This window comes from Vipera ursinii (assembly GCF_947247035.1).
Source record: "Vipera ursinii genome assembly, chromosome: 2".
Taxonomy (NCBI): Eukaryota; Metazoa; Chordata; class Lepidosauria; order Squamata; family Viperidae; genus Vipera; species Vipera ursinii.
The window spans coordinates 79,469,169-79,488,571 of NC_139513.1; the positions used below are offsets into that span (position 1 = coordinate 79,469,169).

Sequence of the window (19,403 nt, forward strand, 5' to 3'; positions counted from 1 at the left end):
TCAGCCCTGCTCTGGGAATTCTTCTGTAGGGTTAGGAAGAAATCTTACTGAAGAATGAGCAACTGGAAGCTATAGAACTTACTTTTAAATGAGCAGGTATAGAATTATCTGTAAATTTCATGCATGCAGCCTGATCAGTCCTTAATCTAGAACTGTAGCTTGTGATGACATAGAAGCTGGGGATCAGAAGAATGTTTCAACAATAGGCATTTCCCAGGATAGTTTGAGAAAAATGGCGCTGACCAAACAATCCAAACACAGTTAAAGATGTTGCAATGATGGATGTAGTCAGGGAAGTTTTTAATATTCAGCCACTCTTTTTATAGTTCTGGTTTCATCTAGGATGCTATAGACCAGTTTTCACATATTTAGATACATTATTTCAGCCTCTTGCCCGCTGTCTTCATACTTGATGAAGATAACAGTCTCATATATTGACTTGTATGGTTTCTCATGGTTCCAATTTGAAATTAAGTCTACAGATGTTAACACACCAACTTGGGTACAATTCGTACTTAAAGATTATACTATGCTGGGACATTACAGTATTTAATATAAACTAGTTAGAAATGTGAGATGGACCTGAAATCAATAATCACCGATGTACATAGATTCTGCCCAAATGATGTATCACATCTGGGGAATCATTTGTAAAATGGATGCCTTACATGTAACATTATGATCCGATTGACTTCAATGGTTAAATTTATACTGACTTAGATGGAACATTCAGTCAGTTCAAAATAAGATGCAATTCTTGGATATTTCCAGATAGCAGAATAGATGCCAGAAGTTGTCTGAAGAGTATATAGCATTAAATAAACAGTTAAAATGACCACAAATAACAAACATAATGAGACAGAAACTGAGGCCAAATGTATATATAAAAAAGCACCATTAGATCCAATGGAAAAGCAAAATGTTCTCTCCTGGTTGCTTCTATTGAACTGGAAAGTAAATCAAGAACAAATATTTCTAACTTATTCTTCTATCCCACTCTATTGACATATCAGAAGGACATTTTGAAAAAGTAGATGAAATCAACATTAGCATTTCTCTCTCTCTCTCTCTCCCTCTTTCTGTGGCTGTGTATACTATGTGTATTTGCATCTTTAAAGAAAAAAAACAAAATATTTTAATATACATTTATGTTGAAAATGAACATTGCAAATCCCATCTGGCTATGTTGTTCTTTAGTAAATCTCCAGGCTCATTATCAATAACTTATTTTTTTTTCTTGCAGTTCTTGTCCTTCCTCCTCCAAGTATCTTGGTTGTAGTGAGAAAATCTAAACATATTTGTTATTTTATTATATTTTGTGGATAATAGCATGGGATATGTTTTGTGTAGCTAAAGTGCTGGTGGATCCCTGTAATCTTACCTTCTACCTAATCCCCTCTACAGACCTTTTCTCTGCTTAGCTATTGTCTTTTCGGTCTTGGTGGCTGGTGGATCCTTGTAATCCTTTCTTTTGCTGAGCCACTTGCATTTTGTATGCAATGTTTGTGGATGCTACATTCTTTCTACAATTTTACAGCCAACATACCATCTTTAGCAACATCTGGATCCGGTATATGTTATTAATTAGGTTCTATCAGTGGCTAATGGAGATAATTATCCTTTCATCCATTTGTCGTCTACCTAGCAGGAAAACACTTAGCTTTTCCATTTAGTTGTCCTTTATAGATTTGTATTTCTTTGCTCAGTCATGCATATACCTAAATATTTTTACTACTAGAATCTCTCTAACCAAAGAAGACCTATAATAGACATTACATGATAGGCATGCACACCAGAAAACAATACATTATTTCAAAATAATGCCCCATTAAGCAGTAGCCAGGTTGTCACAAATTACTTTTGGTCTTACAATTTGGGCCCATTTAGCAAAGAAACAAACTATAGGAGTGAGGCTACAGCACTCAGGGATCCTGGAAGTCCTATGTATCACTATTTAGAAGCAGTCTGGCAGTTAACTTTCCTGCTCCTAATTACTTTTTCATTTTCCTTCCTCCCCCAGTTTTATTAGCTATAATAAAATTAGCAGCATGTTTATGGATGCATCAACTGCTGAGGATGAAGGGAAAGAAGCCACACATTCAATCTACCTACCTCAGTGGTGAACCTTTTGGCGTTGCAATGCCATAGCCTTTGGAATCCAAGTTACCTCCCACCTTCATGGTGTCACATGGTTTTCTCTGTTCAATGTACTCATTCATGGTAGATTCTAGCAGGTAGGCATACTTCCCTTTGGATCTCCTCACACGCTTCATCCCCTCTTCTGTTGTCGGCACGAAAACAGAGGGCTCAGCTGACTTCATGTACGTCCACATCTTCTCAAAAACCGCTATTTTAGATCTCTGTCCAGAATAGCATAAATCCGCTGCTCTTAGCATGCGTTAATACACAGAGCAGAGATTCATACACCAAGGAAGACACAAATTTGTTGGGCTGTGTGTGCCTACACGGTGCACAGCTAAAGAAAGGATATTACTCAAATTAGGGGCTGGTTTATAGAGGCGAACAGAGAAATGGATGGATTGCATGAATTGGTGCCATTCATCGGCACATTTTATGGAATAAAAATTACCTCAAGCAGAAGGGAGACAGAAGAAAAAATAATTAAAAATGTAAAAGCTTTTGAGAAAGCCAGATTCTAGGAATTATGTTGGAAGTGGTAGCACATTTGCTAAATTCTAATCCTAAGGAGGAAATGTAATTTAGTGGCAAAACTGAAAGCATGTAAAACTAGGTGTTTCAATTTGAATTCCTCAAATCTCTGGTGTTTAAAGGATATTTGGGATAGGGAAGACTTCTGGAAAACAACTGCTACTTGGAATAGACAATGTGTTTTAACTTATTCATGGGCATTTGTTTAATCGTTTTTAATTTTTGTATCTTGTTTTTTAATATGTATTGCCCTGTTCACCGCCCTGAGTCCTTCGGGAGAAGGGCGGTATACAAATAAAATTAATAAATAAATAATAAATAAACACTCAAAAAGTCTGACTCCATATTAGTCAAACTCATGGGATTGAGGATAAAAGTAACAGAACTGTATTGCAGTCCACAAATTTGAGCAGGAAGACTGAAGAAAACATTAGAGAGAAGTGAGAGACAGAAGACACTAGACCACAGAAAGAAAGTGTACTTTTGGTAGCTTGATATGCAAGCCACTGTTGAATAACTTAAATATATTTGCATATTGTAAATGGTGCCATTAAATTATAGAGCTAACTAAGTATTTATTATTCTCTAAACCTGAGCTACAAGTCACAGGGTAATTACCTTTGATGCTGCTAAGTGTAATTACTCAGTAATCTGTGGAAGCATATAATTACTCCATGTTTCAAGGGTATTTATGGTATCTGGCAGATGGGCTATATTTCCTGGGCTAGCATGAGTCTTGCTTTGTACATGAAAATCAGAACTAATTTCTCTTACCCGAAAGAATTCTTTAGTAGAACCACCATCCAAAGTCCCGTAAGCTATCTCTGTTTGCTTGGCCAAGTCTTCTGCACTCTCTATGGGAGACACCATTCTCTCTACTGTTAAAAATGCAGCTAAATTGGCTGTGTAAGATGAAATGATGATCAAAGTAAAAAACCACCAAACTCCACCAACTATGCGTCCAGACAGGGATCTACCGAAAAAAAGAAAATAAGAGAAAATAAAGTAAGACAGGTATTATGTAGACTGTTTCCACAGAAGTACTAATGGAATAATTACTTTATTATACTGTTACTGTATTTTCTATTTTAATCCTGTTTTAAGATGGGAATGACAGCCATTTACAGTCCTTTCAGATTGCAACCTGTAAAACTTGGGGAATGAATGAATTCTTGGTAAGCAGCATTCACAATTATCTCTTGGCCTAAATGAGGGTGAAGAATTAGCTAGATCTACATTGACACCTGCCAATTAGCTCCACTAATAACTTAATCTCTATACATCACTATTATCAATTACCTACTAGGGCACCATTAATACAGCATGGAAGAAATACATTGATAGAAGAAAAACTGAAGTTTTTTTAAAAAAATCTAACTGACATCTACAGTATCTCCATCACCCTCAATTTGCCAATTTGTCATAAAATGTAAAAAATCATCATAAGAAAAATGAAACAATGGAAGAACAGAATGAGATTTTTGTTATCACAATATGATAAAAAGGAAGACCATTTCCACTGACCAGCATGAAAGTCTTGCCTCTGTGTTGCAGAAAAAATGAGATACGTAATATCACATATATATATGCTTATGAACATTAATGTAATAAATGAAATTTAGTTAGTATATTGATACTGTTTCTTTGTCTAGTGCAATAGATATGGTTAATATAAGTAAAATTAGAGAGAACAGGAATTAAAGTACTGAATTTCTTTGTAAAACTGAAGTGAGACTGTATTATCTATGTGTGTGGCAAGAAAAATATATATCTATAGGCCTTCAGCTCAGCCCATTTCAAAATTAGTAGCAGGACAGCTTTATAGTAAAAAGAATGTTCTTTTTTCCCCACAAGAACCACAGCAGTGGCATTTCAACTTCCTTGCTTTGTGATGGAAATCTTACACATTAAAGAAAGTAACTGTCTATAGTTCCATAGGTTTGTTGTGAAGAATCCTATATATTTTAACAATTTATTTGTTTATTTATTTATTTTATTGCATTTATATACCGCCCTTTCCCTGAGGACTCAGGGCGGTTTACAGGGAGTTAAAAATCAACCATACAAAAGTTAAAACCCAATTTAAAAAATATTAAATCAACCCTGTACTATTAAAAACCCCAATTAAAATAAATGTCTCCTCAGCCTGGGCCCGGGAACTCAAAGAGCCAGGTCTTCAGGCCCCGGCGGAATGATCGGAGGTCAGGAGCAGTCCTCAGCTCCACCGGCAGCTGGTTCCAGAGGGCAGGCGCCCCCACTGAGAAGGCCCTATCCCTGGGTGTCACCCGCCGGCAATCTCTTACTGGCGGGACATGTGGGAAAGATCACATCTTATTCTACCAGCTGAAATCCGGATGGCCCCCGACCTTCGCTCCTTCCGGTGTGATCTAAAAACTTATCTATTCCAACAAGCCGGCCTGGCCTGATGGATTTGGGTTTTAAAGTTATTTATCTAATGTATTCTTACTTTATTGCTCTGTACACCGCCCTGAGTCCTCCGGGAGAAGGGCGGTATATAAAACAAACAAACAAACAAACAAACAAAAACAAACAAACAAACAAACAAACAAATAAATAAAAAGTACACATTAGAGAAACTAGCAAGAGAAAGGGATGGTGTGACCCAGCTATTATGTTGATTATCTCTAGGGCAAAATGAAGGACAAATACTATGTTTAAAGAGTCCAGCAAATCAAAATCATTTCACCCATAAGTCCCTCTCATTTTTTTTTCACTGCATGCTTCAGCTTTGTTGGGCTAACAAACATATAATTGTTTGTAAAAGTGGTCCATCAGTATTTATCTATCTCTACGTTCTGCTTCAGTTTATTTAAAAGAATTCCTGCAACTATTTTTTAAAATAGTTGGAAAATGAGTTCCTAGTGATGTGTAGAGTCATTTACGATGTCTTTTAAAAAACTAAAGTCCTATTTAAATTCAGTAAAACTTACTTCATGGAGAATGCTATATTCTAGTCCTAATGATATATCCTATCCAGTATTGTGAATTATAGGCCTGCTTTTTTTAGAATTTGCTCTGGAAGATAAAAGGATACAATTCAAATAGTATATATCTTTCTAACATGTGATATTTATATGTCTCAAGGTGTTGATCTACTTTGAGAGAGCTTTTACTCATTGCAGCATTCAATATTATTGATATTACCTTGCTTTAAATTCCATTCAGAAGTGACCTATGGAAGAGATATATATATATATTTTAAAAAATAATAATTTTAATTCCATTTATATCCCGCCCTTCTCCGAAGACTCAGGGCGGCTTACAAACTTAGCAGTACATATTTGATGTACGTATATTTCCAGTGGCGTATATATATGAATAAATCTGCAAGATTTAGGAGCCACTACAGCACTTAAACATGGTGTAAAAATGCCCTGGAAATATCTTCTTCTTCTTCTTTTGCCATATCCCCATAAGAGTACCTTAATCTCCTTTCTGGTACATGAATGAGAAAGGCTTAAGTCATTCTTAAGTGTATTGGTATTTGTCTTTTCCCCTGAAACTGTTAGTGTCTAATGACATCTACAACTTGGTGAATAAAATTGGTTATGCTTTGTTATACGTAACTTAGGAGGAGAGTCCAGTGACAGAAGGGACTGGGAAGAGTCAAGAGAGGGATCAGCAATAAGGAGAGAAAATTTCATGCTGGGATAATTTCTCCCAACACAGAGAAGGGGAAAGATTCTTAGTTTGATCTGAAAAGGGGGAAATGAAATCCATCTTTCTCACTACAAGTGTAAATACCATCATCTTTGAATTTCTAGAAAAATATATAAGATTTAGAAAAAATAATTCTTTAACAAATGTCTGACATTTGCAGATAATATTCCTAGTGTTACTCTGTGGAAATATGAGACTAAAATAGGGTCCAATACTTTGTAGTTCAAACAGTTTGTGGGCCTCTAGCCCTTATCTTTTCTTTTTTGTATAAATCATGTCATCAGGTTAAGGAACAATATGATTTATTTGTCAAATGCAAAGTTGTTATTGTTAACCTGCTGCTTTTCCCCCTGAAAAATTATTATTGGGAAAGAATGAAAGGAATATTAGTGGAACAGATGAAGCAGGTACAAATGAAGATGATCATTATCTGGTCCCCTTAAAAATTAAATTAACAAGTCAGGAGAATTCGTCAATGTGAAGTCTGAGAGAATATAACAGCAAGGTAGCTATTTTCTATTCTTCAGATTTGTGAAAGAAGTGAAAATAGAATAGTGTAGCGCCAGGGTGAAACTCCGACTGGTAAACCCACTCCTGTTACAATATTGAGTCTTTCTACCTTACCAACTGTGCAAATTATATGCTGCCTTTGTAATTTTTAAATGGCTGGCATTTTGTGCCCAGAGCTGAGGTTCTTAGGACTTTTTTGGTATTTAATCTTCTATACTTTCCCAGCCTGCAAGAATAATTCAATTGCCAAGAATAAACAAAACCTCAAATCACTCTTTCAGGAAGAGTGTTACAATTCAGTTCTGTAATTTAATGGAGGTCAGGTTATAAAGTTAGGGTAACTTGAACAGCAGAAGAGAGCAGTTCCAGACCTCGGTGGCCTGCCCTACACAATAAACCCTTTCTAAGGCAAAACATAGAATCTCTTTTCACTGTCCTCCAAGAAAAAGAGTCTGTTTTTTGTAACATTTCAACAGATCATCAGATAGATACTAAAGTATCAAAATATTCTGGAGTTGGCTGATTGCTCATAGTCTTTCCCAAAAACAATGGATTTCCCCAAAAGAGAATATAGGAAGTCTTTGATTTAGGATCATTCATTTAACAAATGTTTGAAGTTATGATGTTGCTAAAAAAAAGTAATGTATGACCCATTCTCACATTTGCAATCATTGGAGTATCCCTCATGTTTACATGATTAAGATTTGGGTGTTTGGCAATTTGCATGTATTTACAACAGTTGCAGTATCCTAGGGTCATGTTATCACCATGTGCAACTTCCCCAGGGGACTTCTGACAGATAAAGTCAATGGGTAAAGCCCTATTTGTTTAATGGCCATGTAATTAGTTTAATGACTGTGATTTGCTTAATAACTGTGGCACAAAGGACATAAACCTGGTTGTGACTCCCTTAACAACCACATTCTTAGCGATGGAAGTTCCAGTCCGAATTGTAATCATAAGTTGAGGACTACCCCTTCCACAAAACAAGTGGTTATTTGCTTTTCTTAATTTGGGTCCTTGGAATATATTAGGACTGCAATTCCCAGAGTTCCTGCCACTGAGGCTGTGCTTTAGAATTTTGGGAATGGAAATCCCAATGAATATAAATGTGCCAAGTTGTTCTCAATCCAATAAATATCTGGTCCTCCCAAACTTGCAAAAAACATAGATGAGACAAGCAAATGCAACAGTATGACTCCCCATTCATAAATGGCAAATGGAGCAATCACCTTAATTAAAGAGGTATTTCATCTAACAGGGATTGTAGATGAGTTGCAATTTTCTTTTTAAAAAGGTGACTACTGTATATTGTTTTATCCTTTGATATATTATATGCCTGAATCACATCCAAATATAACACATACAAACCTGCACAATTGGACTTTATATCTAACTTGAAAATTAATGACATTTCTTAATGCCCAAGCCATTAAACTACTTATGGAAAAGTATTTGGGGAGGATACCAGGTCGGTTATTGTTGTGGGGAAAATGTCCACTTAAATAAGGAACCAAAGTGTTTGGAGATAGATGGAACAAAATATACTTTACTGTGTTGCACAGCTGCAGTGATTACTGAGCTCCTGGCAGAAAGAATCCAAAAGAACCCTGAGGATATAGATTCCCACCCACCCGTTGACCCCTGCTATTCACTTAGAAGAACTTATAACACACTACATATAAGAATAACTACCTAATACTGACTGTCTTCATGCTCGCTGTTAAGGCCACTTTAACTGGCAAACTGTGTTTGTATGCTACCTCCGGCTGCAATTTATAGAGCTTTTCTTCCTTTCTAAAGCTGGGATGCTCATATGACTCAAACTGGTTCAGCTGCTATTAACTTGATCCCAGACTTCAGATCTCAGAGACAGCTTAATTCCTTAGTCCCCGTGGATCTGTTACAGAGGGATTATGTGGTTTGTTCTATTGAACTGTCATTTCTGAGGAGAAGAGAAATGGATATATGGGTATAAAAGCTTGAATAGACACACGATCAACTACTCCCATCCTTACCCTATTTACAGTTGAATAATTGTAACCTAAACATAAGCCACCTTCAGATACTGTACAACAGTCATTCCAATACATTGTACATGTAGTTTTCCAGAATTCCTGGTGAACTAGTTGAAATTCTAGGAAATTTATCTCATTTTTTTTGCAAAAGCTGTCAGGGTCGGGAAAACTGATGAAGATGAATATTATTTATTTATTTATTTATTATTTAGACTTATGTACCGCCCTTCTCCCGTAGGACCCAGGGCGGTTCACAAGGCGATTAAAACAATATAACAATACAAAAGTTAATAACAAATTAAAATAAATTAAATTATTCTTGATTAAAATCTAAAACCCTTAACTCTAATTAAAAAACCCAATTACAATAGGTTAAAAATTAAAAGTTCTCAGTCCTGGCCGGAAAGCTCAAAGAGCCAGGTCTTCAGGTCCCGGCGGAACAAACGAAAATCTGGGGTAGTCCTGAGCTCTACGGGCAACTGGTTCCACAGGGCAGGTGCGCCCACAGAGAAGGCCCTCCCCCTGGGTGTCACCCTCTGGCAATCCTTTGCCGGCGGCACCCTGAGAAGGCCCTCCCTGTGGGAGCGCACAGGACGAAGGGAACTTGATGGTGTTCCCTCAGATATCCTGGACCCAAGCCATTTTTATTAGCACTCAACAATATCAGGTAAACAGGAAAGCAGGTAATTTTTTAGGATGGGTAGTATAAAAGACGAGATATTTCAGGAAAAGATATTCTGCAGGGATGAAGAACACACAAGAAGCTTAGGAAGGAGGAGAACTGGTGAAAATATGTTTCTGCGGCATTAATTTCTTGGTCTGCGCTACCTAGTGGGGTGACAGATTCTGTCTTCTTGTTCTTGTACAAATCCTTATTCTTTGTTGTATCCCAATGCTTCACAAGAGCAGAAGAAGCTCTTCTTTACATGGAACAGCCAGTTTGAAGGAGACTCTTGGTAGAGGTGTAGCGAAGTTTAGTTTGCATCCAAGAGATGGTCCTTAAGTCACAGTTTGTCTTTCTCCTCTATTAACGAATAGCTGACATTCACTCTTTTTGGAAACAAAAGGCTCAATATTTTAAGCTTCATGTAACATAATAGCAACAAGTAACATCTTTGTCATTAGGTCCCAGCTGGCTTCTTTCGTATGAGACCAACTGTAGGCATGAAGATATTGAGAATCTATAGTCGTTGTCATCATCATCACCATCACCATCACCATCACCATCAATAAATACCCTAGTCCATGTATCTCGAAGCTGATTTCAGCTATGGCAATATAATCAAAAGAGAAAATTTCCCCTGTTTACAGCACACTGATATTTTATTTGGAATATGATTTCACCCTTGACAAACTGATCATTTGTCTACCATCACTCATGGAACATTAAGTACATCCCTTTGTATGTAGGTATCATTATCTTCAGTTCTTTTAGCATTTGAGAATAGTTGTATCATAAAACTTGACATTTGGATATATGCCTCTGATCCAAAGGAAGGAGTATCTCCTTTTATTTGGCATCAGATCCATAGTAATTATAGATAGTAGATGTTCACAGAAGAGCTTAATGCTTTGAACGAGAATAAAAAAAAAGACACCAAACCACCAAATCCTATTTTGAAAAAAATAATCAGATTGGACAGATGGGTCCCTATGTTAAATGACTTGGTATATTGTGAGATAGATACTATAAATGTTCCTGTTTCTGTGCATTACCAGCAATCTAGCCTCTGAATATTAGCAGATTATAATTCTGATACTCTTGCCAAGAAGAATGCTGATTTCTACATATCAAGTGACTCTTTAAAGGCAAAAAAAAAAGCAAATTATATTGGTTTGTTGACAAACCTGTCCACCCGTTCTTTCTTAACTCTTTGGTAGATAATTAAAAAATTCTCTGTGGTTGTTGGAAGCACAAAAAGTTGTTAGGGAAAAAAAGAGTTGAAAGAGCTGCAGTTGAAATAAAAAATAGGTATATACAGAAACTATGCATTCTGGTTTGAAACTTCAAATATAATCTGATCTATTAAGAGATACTCTAGAGTATACAGTAGATGTAAAAAGCTTGTAACCGTAGATAGAAAGAAATGAAAGTTGATCCATGGTGGCATGAGCAATATTAGGTATGAAATCTAGCTGTTATTCATCCTTCTCCAGGAAAACTCCAATTTACTTTATTTTGTTAGTATGGGTTGATTGTTGTTTGCAGAGATTATTTTTCTTGAGTAGCATTTCCTGAATTGACTATTGCATTACCATCTTCAGATATTAGGAAAAGTAGGAAGCACACTAACTTCTAATCCTTCGTATTACATTTCTCTCCATGTGAAAAGTATCATTTGTAGAAGACATTTCAATGTGTGATGTTTGCTTCAGATAAAGCTAAGAAAGTTAGTTGCATATTATGTTGTAGCAAAAGTCTCTTTCCTAAGAGTTTAATCAAGTTACGTGTGAAAGGACTGTCATGTGTATTGTTCTGTCAAATGAGCCATTTCTATATTTATTCCCACTGTGTGAATTTTAATATTCCATCTGCAGGTTGTGTCTTTCTCTGCCTAGATCCAAAATTCTTGGCCAAATAATCATCTCACTTTCGTTGTCATGTTTAATTATAGTTATTTTCATTTTTTTATTTTTACATTTCCTGATGTAGCTGCTGCTGATGAAAGTACCAGGAGAAAACTACCTTTTCTCAAAGTGTGCTGGGTCTCATGGACAGGCTTTTTTCCTTTAATGAATTAATCTCTTTGGCCCAAAGAATTGCTATCTGATACTCCCTTATTTTTTTTAAAGGAAATGTGACTTTACATTTCAGCCACATGGCTCTTTGATCTTATTTTTGCAGAATTGCATTCTCTTTGACAGATCATTACCAAAGCCACTGATTCTCCAGCTGAACTCGCTTGTAGTAGAAAATGAACATGATCATAATAAAGTATACAGTATAAATCTGCTTGAAAACTGTTTAACAGCTTTTTAGGCTTTTTCATTCTGCCCCCCTCTCTAGAACCAGTTTCTTGTATAAAACTACATGTACCGTATATATATATATATATATATATATATATATATATATATATATATATATATATATATATATATATATATATATATATATATATATATATATATATATATATATATATATATATTTAAAAATGACAGCATTTTAATTTGAACAGCAAATCTGATGTTCTAAATCTTGTTACCTAGGGAAGATCTTCCAGATTGCTATTCAATTCATATTTAATAGAGAGTTATTTATTCAACTGACATATTTGTTACAAATTGAATGTAAGCAAAGACAAACGGAAGAAAAACACAGAATATCTCTTTTTACCTCTTAGCATTGGCAACAAATTCAATCTTCCTATTTCTGAATACGCATTTGACAGCCTTTATTGGCTAAGGCTTCCACATCCGAGGAAAATGATTATAGGGAGGAGATCCAACTGCCTTCTTACATCAGCCAGAGAACAAGCAGATGCCATACAGAATGTGTACTTCCTACTCATAGTTGTTTTTATAGAGGCACTTTCTCATACAGGCACATTTTGGTCCATCTGCCAGGAGACTGTGTAATCCTAGCTCAGGAAGAAGATCATAGTAAGGAAACCACAATCTGGATCTTGAGATTGGCCACACAACGGGCAATGCAGGAAGCTCCCTGCTTCATCCCTCCCTGCCAAATAAACACACTGAGCTCTGCTTTGAATAAGTGTCCCCAGACTGGAGATTCTCTCCATCAATGGGGCAGGACTCTTAAGGTGACAAATACCCATTCAGACAAAAATACCAGGAAAGAGAGATCAGCCTAGCCTGAACTGATACACAAGCACATACCTTTCAGTTCATTTCCCCTTTCCTTATATATGTCTTTCCTTTAATATATAATATCATGCGAACTGCCTTGGGAAATAATAAGTTATGTGAAAAATGGGCTAAATATATAGGAAGTAAATAATAACAATAAATTAGGAAACATTAATGCTTCCCAGTTATTGTATCCAGTGAAATGTATGGCTTCCTGAACTACAATGACAATACCCTAAGCTTAGGCTGGACTGCAATAACTAATAGTTCTCCCCAGTTCTCCCTACCCCTTAACTACAGAAACAGAGGTTAAGGATTTCATCTGTTTTTAAATGTTAAAAAAATGTGACATTTAAAATAAATTGCACAGCTGATTTTTCCACTGGAAGTGGCTTCATACCTACATTTCAAACTCTATCACTATATTTTACTTATTATACTGTTTATCAAGGAAGCGTATAAGACTGAAGCACAAATATCATAAAATGAATTTACCGTAAAAAAAATCAAAATCAAAATCAAGACAACACAAAACATTGCTAAGCTTTGAGGTAAATACTAAAGAGAGCACAATTTGTGCCTCATAGCACTTCCGTGGGAGCGGAAGAATAAGAATATCTCCATGCAGGAGGATTTCTCTCTGTTATCAATTGATGTGCTCAAGGTGCTTTAAGAAAAGTCTCCCCTGATTGTCTTACACCAGGGGTGTCAAACTGCTGGCCCATGGGCCGGATGCGTCATCCGGAAGCTGCGCCCATCCCATTGCCGGCAATGGCAAAACCGTCCCGATACGTTGTGCAATGTCATGTGACGTCACGAGTTTGACATGCCTGTCTTACACCATGGACCAGATAATAAAGAACATCCTCAAAATATTCTGGGTTTTAAGCAGGATATACAAAGCAGAAAGACATACCTACAAATATGCAGCTATTGCATATTATTATAGATAGTTCTTGACTTACAACCATTCGTTTAGCAACCGGTCAGTTACAATGGCACTGAAAAAAGTGACTTTTGACTGAGCCTCACACCCATGACCATTGTAGCTTTCCCATACTCACATGAACAAAATTCAGGCACTTGGCATGTACTTGTGAATTTTGTAGCATTCCGGGATCATTTTTCAACCTTACCAGATGTCTTTCAACAAGCAAAGTCAATGGGGAGGAGCCAGATTTGCTTAACTGTGTGATTCATTTAAGAACTGCAGTGATTCACTTAACAACTGTGGCAAAAAGGTCATAAATTCAGGTGTGACTCACCTAACCACTTTGCTTAGCAACAAAAATTCTGCCCCCCCAATTGTGGTCATGAATCAAGAACTACCTTGAGTTCCTCTCTACATTCTCTATAGCGCTACACTGATGGTTTATTCCCAAGTGGGTGTTACTTTCTTATTTACCAGACACCTGATATAAAATTTATTGGGAAGGAATGATGCATGTTCCTTTAATCTGTTGCATGACTGAGGATCTGGAAAGCTTTGAATCCAGTAGAACAATGATTCACTGTGATGTCCCAAGAACAGCAATGTTCCTTTCCTGTGTTTCTGATATTAGAATGAAAACTCCCGTATTTGTCTTACCATGGACCATGGAAATGTGATTTTATGTTTGATCTTTTCTATGTTTTAAGGCTTTTTTCTTCTTCTTAACAAAACAATGGAAAAATTATGACTTTAGAAAACTTTGCTGATTAGCTGAGGACCTGTTGTCTATGGAGATTCTCAGTCATCCAGGTCAGTTATCCCAAAGATGCTTTTTCACGAGGCAACTGGACTTTCAGCAGTCCATCTGCATTTAACTAACAACTCGTTAAAACAATGCAGATGACCAGCTGTCTGCAAGGAGTATAAATCTCTCCATTCCCCACTATCCAGTCAGAAGCTTCTTGGATGAGAAGTGAAACATCTTCAAAGAAAAACAAGAAAGGACCTGTTTTTTTAAACTTCTCTTTGACATTTATTTGTTTATGTTTATATCTTTATGTTTATATATACTTTTCTTCCATAGGACTCAAAGCAGCCGAGTCAGGGTCTCCAGGCACTGACCAAAAGCAAGCTTCAGGTGGGGAAATATTGCTGCAGGCGATGTCCTCAAATCATGCTTTGTAGACTGATCCCCAAAAGAAAAAAATATATATTTCTTATCATTGTCCATTCTTGATTAGTGGCAATTCTTTATAGGATCCATCACTTTATACCTGGATATTTAAACTGACAGTTCTGGGGTTTTCTGTATGCAAAATGTGTGCTCTGTTAGAGAGGTGTCTTTCTCTCTGAAATAATCAAGATAAAGTTTTTCAGCCATAGGTGAGATTTGTATCATTTATCTTTTTAAACAGTAGCAACCATGCAGAGTAATAACGAGCTTCTTTCTCTGATTAAACTGAAGGTAGGATCACATTTAAAATGGATTTAATCATAGCGCCATAGCAATGCAGATGACCTCCAATCTGCATGACATTTTGATTTGACTTCTGTTGATGCAAATCTGATTAAATTTCATGGTTTGCTTCCTGCTCCCTCTTAATGCTAATGATGCCAGACAGATTTCAAGTCACTGTTGTCTTCTCTTCCCATTTTCTATGTAAAAAGTGCTTAATGCTTTTCAAAAATTACTGAAATAAACCAGTTATTTCCAAGAAAATATAAAGGTGATTTATTTCTTTTTCAGTAGTTTTCATCCAGAGAACTTCTGAACTGTTTTAAAGTTTAATTTTTAGTAAGTATCACATTGTATCTTTTCTCTGTAATATCGTATTTTGTCCTTCTCCATCCTGGTTCCCTCCAGATATATAGGACTTCAACTTCCATCGTTCATGACTATGTGTTAAAATGAAAGAATGGTTACTCAGTCTCTACAAAAGATGTGTAATATTGTTTAGATACCCAAGATATGGAAGAAAGCCTTGGGATAGCCATAGTTAAACCAGGCAAAGCATCAGAAGATCCAAAAAAAGTCATCTGATGGCTTGCCTGGTCCAGTTATACAAGGCATTTGAATATTTACTCTCAACCAATTATCTGTAATAGTAGAGCCCCTGCTTATACCACAGTAAGCTGACTTCAGATCTGGCAAAAACTGATCTTAAATTCTAAAAACTAACAAGATATATAGAAGACAGCTTTGAACTGAAGGAAACCACAGGAGTGGTGTTTATAAATCTCACCACGGCTTATGATACGGTTAACCATATGGCCCTGTTGAAGAAAGTCCTTCACTTTACAAAGGATTTCAAATCATGAAAATCATAGGATGCTTACTAGAAAACCATAGATTTTATGTCAGCTTTCAGGGATAACACAGATGATGGAAAACCCAAAGAAATGGACTTAGCTCCTACACTGTTCAATATATATATATATAACCAACAACTTCCAGAAGCTACTGGGAGCTTTGATTACACCGTTAACTTGGCAATAGCACAGAACATAACTTTTGAGGTTATCAAGGAAAAATTGACCCAAACTCTGAACCTAATGACTACATATTACAGGGATAACCAGCTGAAGCCAAAGTGCCTGAAAATACAACTTTGTGTTTTCCACCTGAAAAAACTTGAGGCATCAAGAATGCTGCAGGTACAATGGAATACTACCAGTCTAGAACACAGTGCTACGCCAAAGTATCTAAGAGTAACTCTTGACTGTATACTTACCTTTAAGAATCATTGTTTTAATACCAAACAGAAAATATTTGCTAGGGATAACATTCTGAGGAAAATAACAGGCACAAGATGGGGGCGCTTAACTGCACACATTAATAACTTTTGCAGCAGCCCTATTGTCAGAATCCATTTATATCACATTCATAAATAAGAGCCTTGGTGGAGCAGTGGGCTAATGCCTCCTTAAGTAACACCAGCTGCCTGCAATTAGTGCAGGTTCGCATCCCACCAGGCTCAAGGTTGACTCAGCCTTCCATCCTTCTGAGGTAGGTAAAATGAGGACCCAGATTGTTGGGGGCAATTAAGCTGACTTTGTAATAATGCCACTTGGGGGGTATGTGAAAGCCCTAATAAGCAGGCATATACATAGAATGAAGGCTACTGCTAAGTTTGTAAGCCGCCCTGAGTCTTCGGAGAAGGGCGGGATATAAATGGAATGAATATAAATAAATAAATAAATAAATAAATAAATAAATAAATAAATAAATAAATAAATGTTTAAAACATTATCCCCCCCCATGGATTCTGCCATCTCCCGAGGAAGGAGGAGCGCATGTGGATTCAGCCTGCCTTAGGTTATTTCAAAGACCAAGGTAAACCTTTTGAACTGGGGGAACAAAAGGGAGGGTTAGGGAAGAAGGCGTCTGGCCTGTGTCTCCATTTGAATCTGTAAAGGAAGAAGGCAATAACCATAAAGATTCAAAGTTCCCAAGTTGACCAAATGGGGTTGAGGGAAGGAGGGTTGAACCGGGAACTCTTTATAAAGTTTTAATTTGTAAAACAATACCAAGTCCTGTCTTGTATTTCCACAATCAAGCATGTCCTGGTAAAAATTCCTTTTGTACTAGAACTGACTCCAAGAGTTTTTGTTTTCCTAAGACATGGATTGGGGTGGGTCCTGACATCTATATCACTTGGTAGGAGAATATGCCAGCTCTATTTGGTATAGATCAAAACATGCAAAACAGCGAGACTGGTCACAGGGTGTTTAAAATGGACCTCCAGCTGATATCTCCCCTCCAAAATTCTACCAGAACAAAGAGAATTAAAGCGACAGCTATAGAAACGCAAGTCATATGATAACCAACCTCCAAGATCGAGATTGAGAACAGCTTCCTCAAAACTTCCACCCCTCCTAACAACCAGCTGTCACAGACCTCTCTGGAACTATGGAAGGTGAGTAAGAAGCTATTGGGCAACTGGGCACAACCATATGATTGTCTGCTGCCTGGTCATATGGGTCGACCTTGGCCTGTATGGAAATCGCTATATAACCTGCACACTGCAGTAGGAAGATAAAAGGACAACTTCAGAACATGGGGTTCCCCTGTAGAAGATACTCTGTGTGAATGTGGAGATAATAGTCCATCTCATATATACTATAGTACAATCAATGTCCTTCAACATGTACAGAGGAAGATCTCATGCTGGGAAGGAAAAGTGCTATTGACATGGCCCAATAGTAGGTGAATGCCATTTATTTTTAATCCTATTTATTTTACTTTTTTTTACACACGCTACATTTCTATGACCTATTTTATACCTATTTTATATGCTCAGTGCTGAATATTATGTCTATAATTTGTAAGCATTCTGACACAAATAAAGACTATGCGTTAAATCTATTGTTTGATTCTACAAAAACCTGAAACTTCTGTGTTATTTTACTGAATCTACATGCAACAATAAAAAAATCTGTACATTGAATGCAGATACTGATTCCTACGGAAACCATTGTTGAAGACAGAAAGACTCTTGGTCGTTCTGGAATAATCACAACAGCAATAGCATCACATTTGACAGGCAGTCTTAAACCGTGCAAGTATGGTTTGTGGGGAGGTTGATAATGATCAGGATCATAGGCAGTGTGGAAAGAAAATGTTAACCTTTCTTTTCAGAGGAACATTTTTTCAAGCTGTTATTGACCTGAGAAGTGAAGAATTTCTCCACTGGGGAATTAATTCCTGGGGGATTTCTTTCAATATGATACACACGTTTGAGGATGCATTTTCTTTAGGACCACAGCAGACACGGAAAGATTCTTACATTATTAACCTTCCATGCTTACTTCTATTTCAATGGTTATTACCCTCTCTCTGATTTCCTCCCTATCACTTGTATTTTTAAAAAATCTACAGATGTTTAACATTGTAAGATTACCCGAAGCATCATGGGATAAAATATAGAAGGAAAATTTAGAACTCTAACAGCACCTATGTTTCAGCAAAAACAAAATCTATGTGAACACATTCAGTTCCTGGTAATGGTCAAATTATTAAAAAAAGCATGCTAGAGTGATGCGTTTTTCATGCCAGGATGAACAGGAATATTTGCCATTCCAGATTAGGATTATTGCATTACAAATGGGCACTGAATAGCCGAGAGGGTATGAGAAGTGAGACTCAGAGACCAATATACAAACTCCTGATTTAGATGGATGTAAGCATTATGAAAGGCCCATATCTGAAGCTATTTTTTTTGAAAATAGAAGAAAACACGATCTTCCTTCTATAAAAGAAAGTAAAAACTGTATGGATATTCAAATTTGTACTAACAGAATATGTTTAGAGTCCCGCAGAAGGGAAATAAAGTAGTTAAACTCTTAAATTCAACTCATCATCTCAGCTTACTAAACTTTCTCTCTAATGATGTATCCTAGAACCTTCCTATTCACTTTCATTTTTGTGGGTGGAGAAGGTTGTGATTGTATCTACTTTTATACCTGCACCTCAAGGACTCTGTTTTAATCAGTTCTGAATGGGAACAATCAGGTTTATAAATATGGATTTTTCTCTATGTGTATAATTTAAAACCAATTTGAAAAATAGCAATAGCAATAGCAATAGCCAGTGGTGAGATTCAGCCGGTTTGCACCAGTTCGGCAGAACCGGTAGCTAATTTTTGTTGCCCAGGCCCAGAATGGACTTCTGGAAGCGGCATCCACACAGAGAAACAGTTGTTCAAACATCTGAATCCCACCACTGGCAATAGCACATAGACTTATGTACCGCTCCATAGTGCTTTACAGCACTCTCAGAC

At 36.6% G+C, this 19,403-nt stretch overlaps 1 protein-coding gene across 4 annotated transcripts in view; it reads right to left on the bottom strand.

Annotated features, from left to right (window-relative positions):
- Window positions 1–19,403, bottom strand: part of GRIA1 (glutamate ionotropic receptor AMPA type subunit 1) — a 256,690-nt gene that overhangs the window by 15,110 nt on the left and 222,177 nt on the right. For all 4 annotated transcript variants that reach the window (XM_083356155.1, XM_083356154.1, XM_083356152.1 and 1 more), the window contains 2 exons: window positions 3,445–3,643; window positions 2,113–2,360 (listed from right to left, as the gene is read on the bottom strand). In XM_083356155.1, coding sequence (XP_083212281.1) covers window positions 2,113–2,360; window positions 3,445–3,643 — 447 coding nt within the window. The remainder of the gene's footprint in view (window positions 1–2,112; window positions 2,361–3,444; window positions 3,644–19,403) is intronic.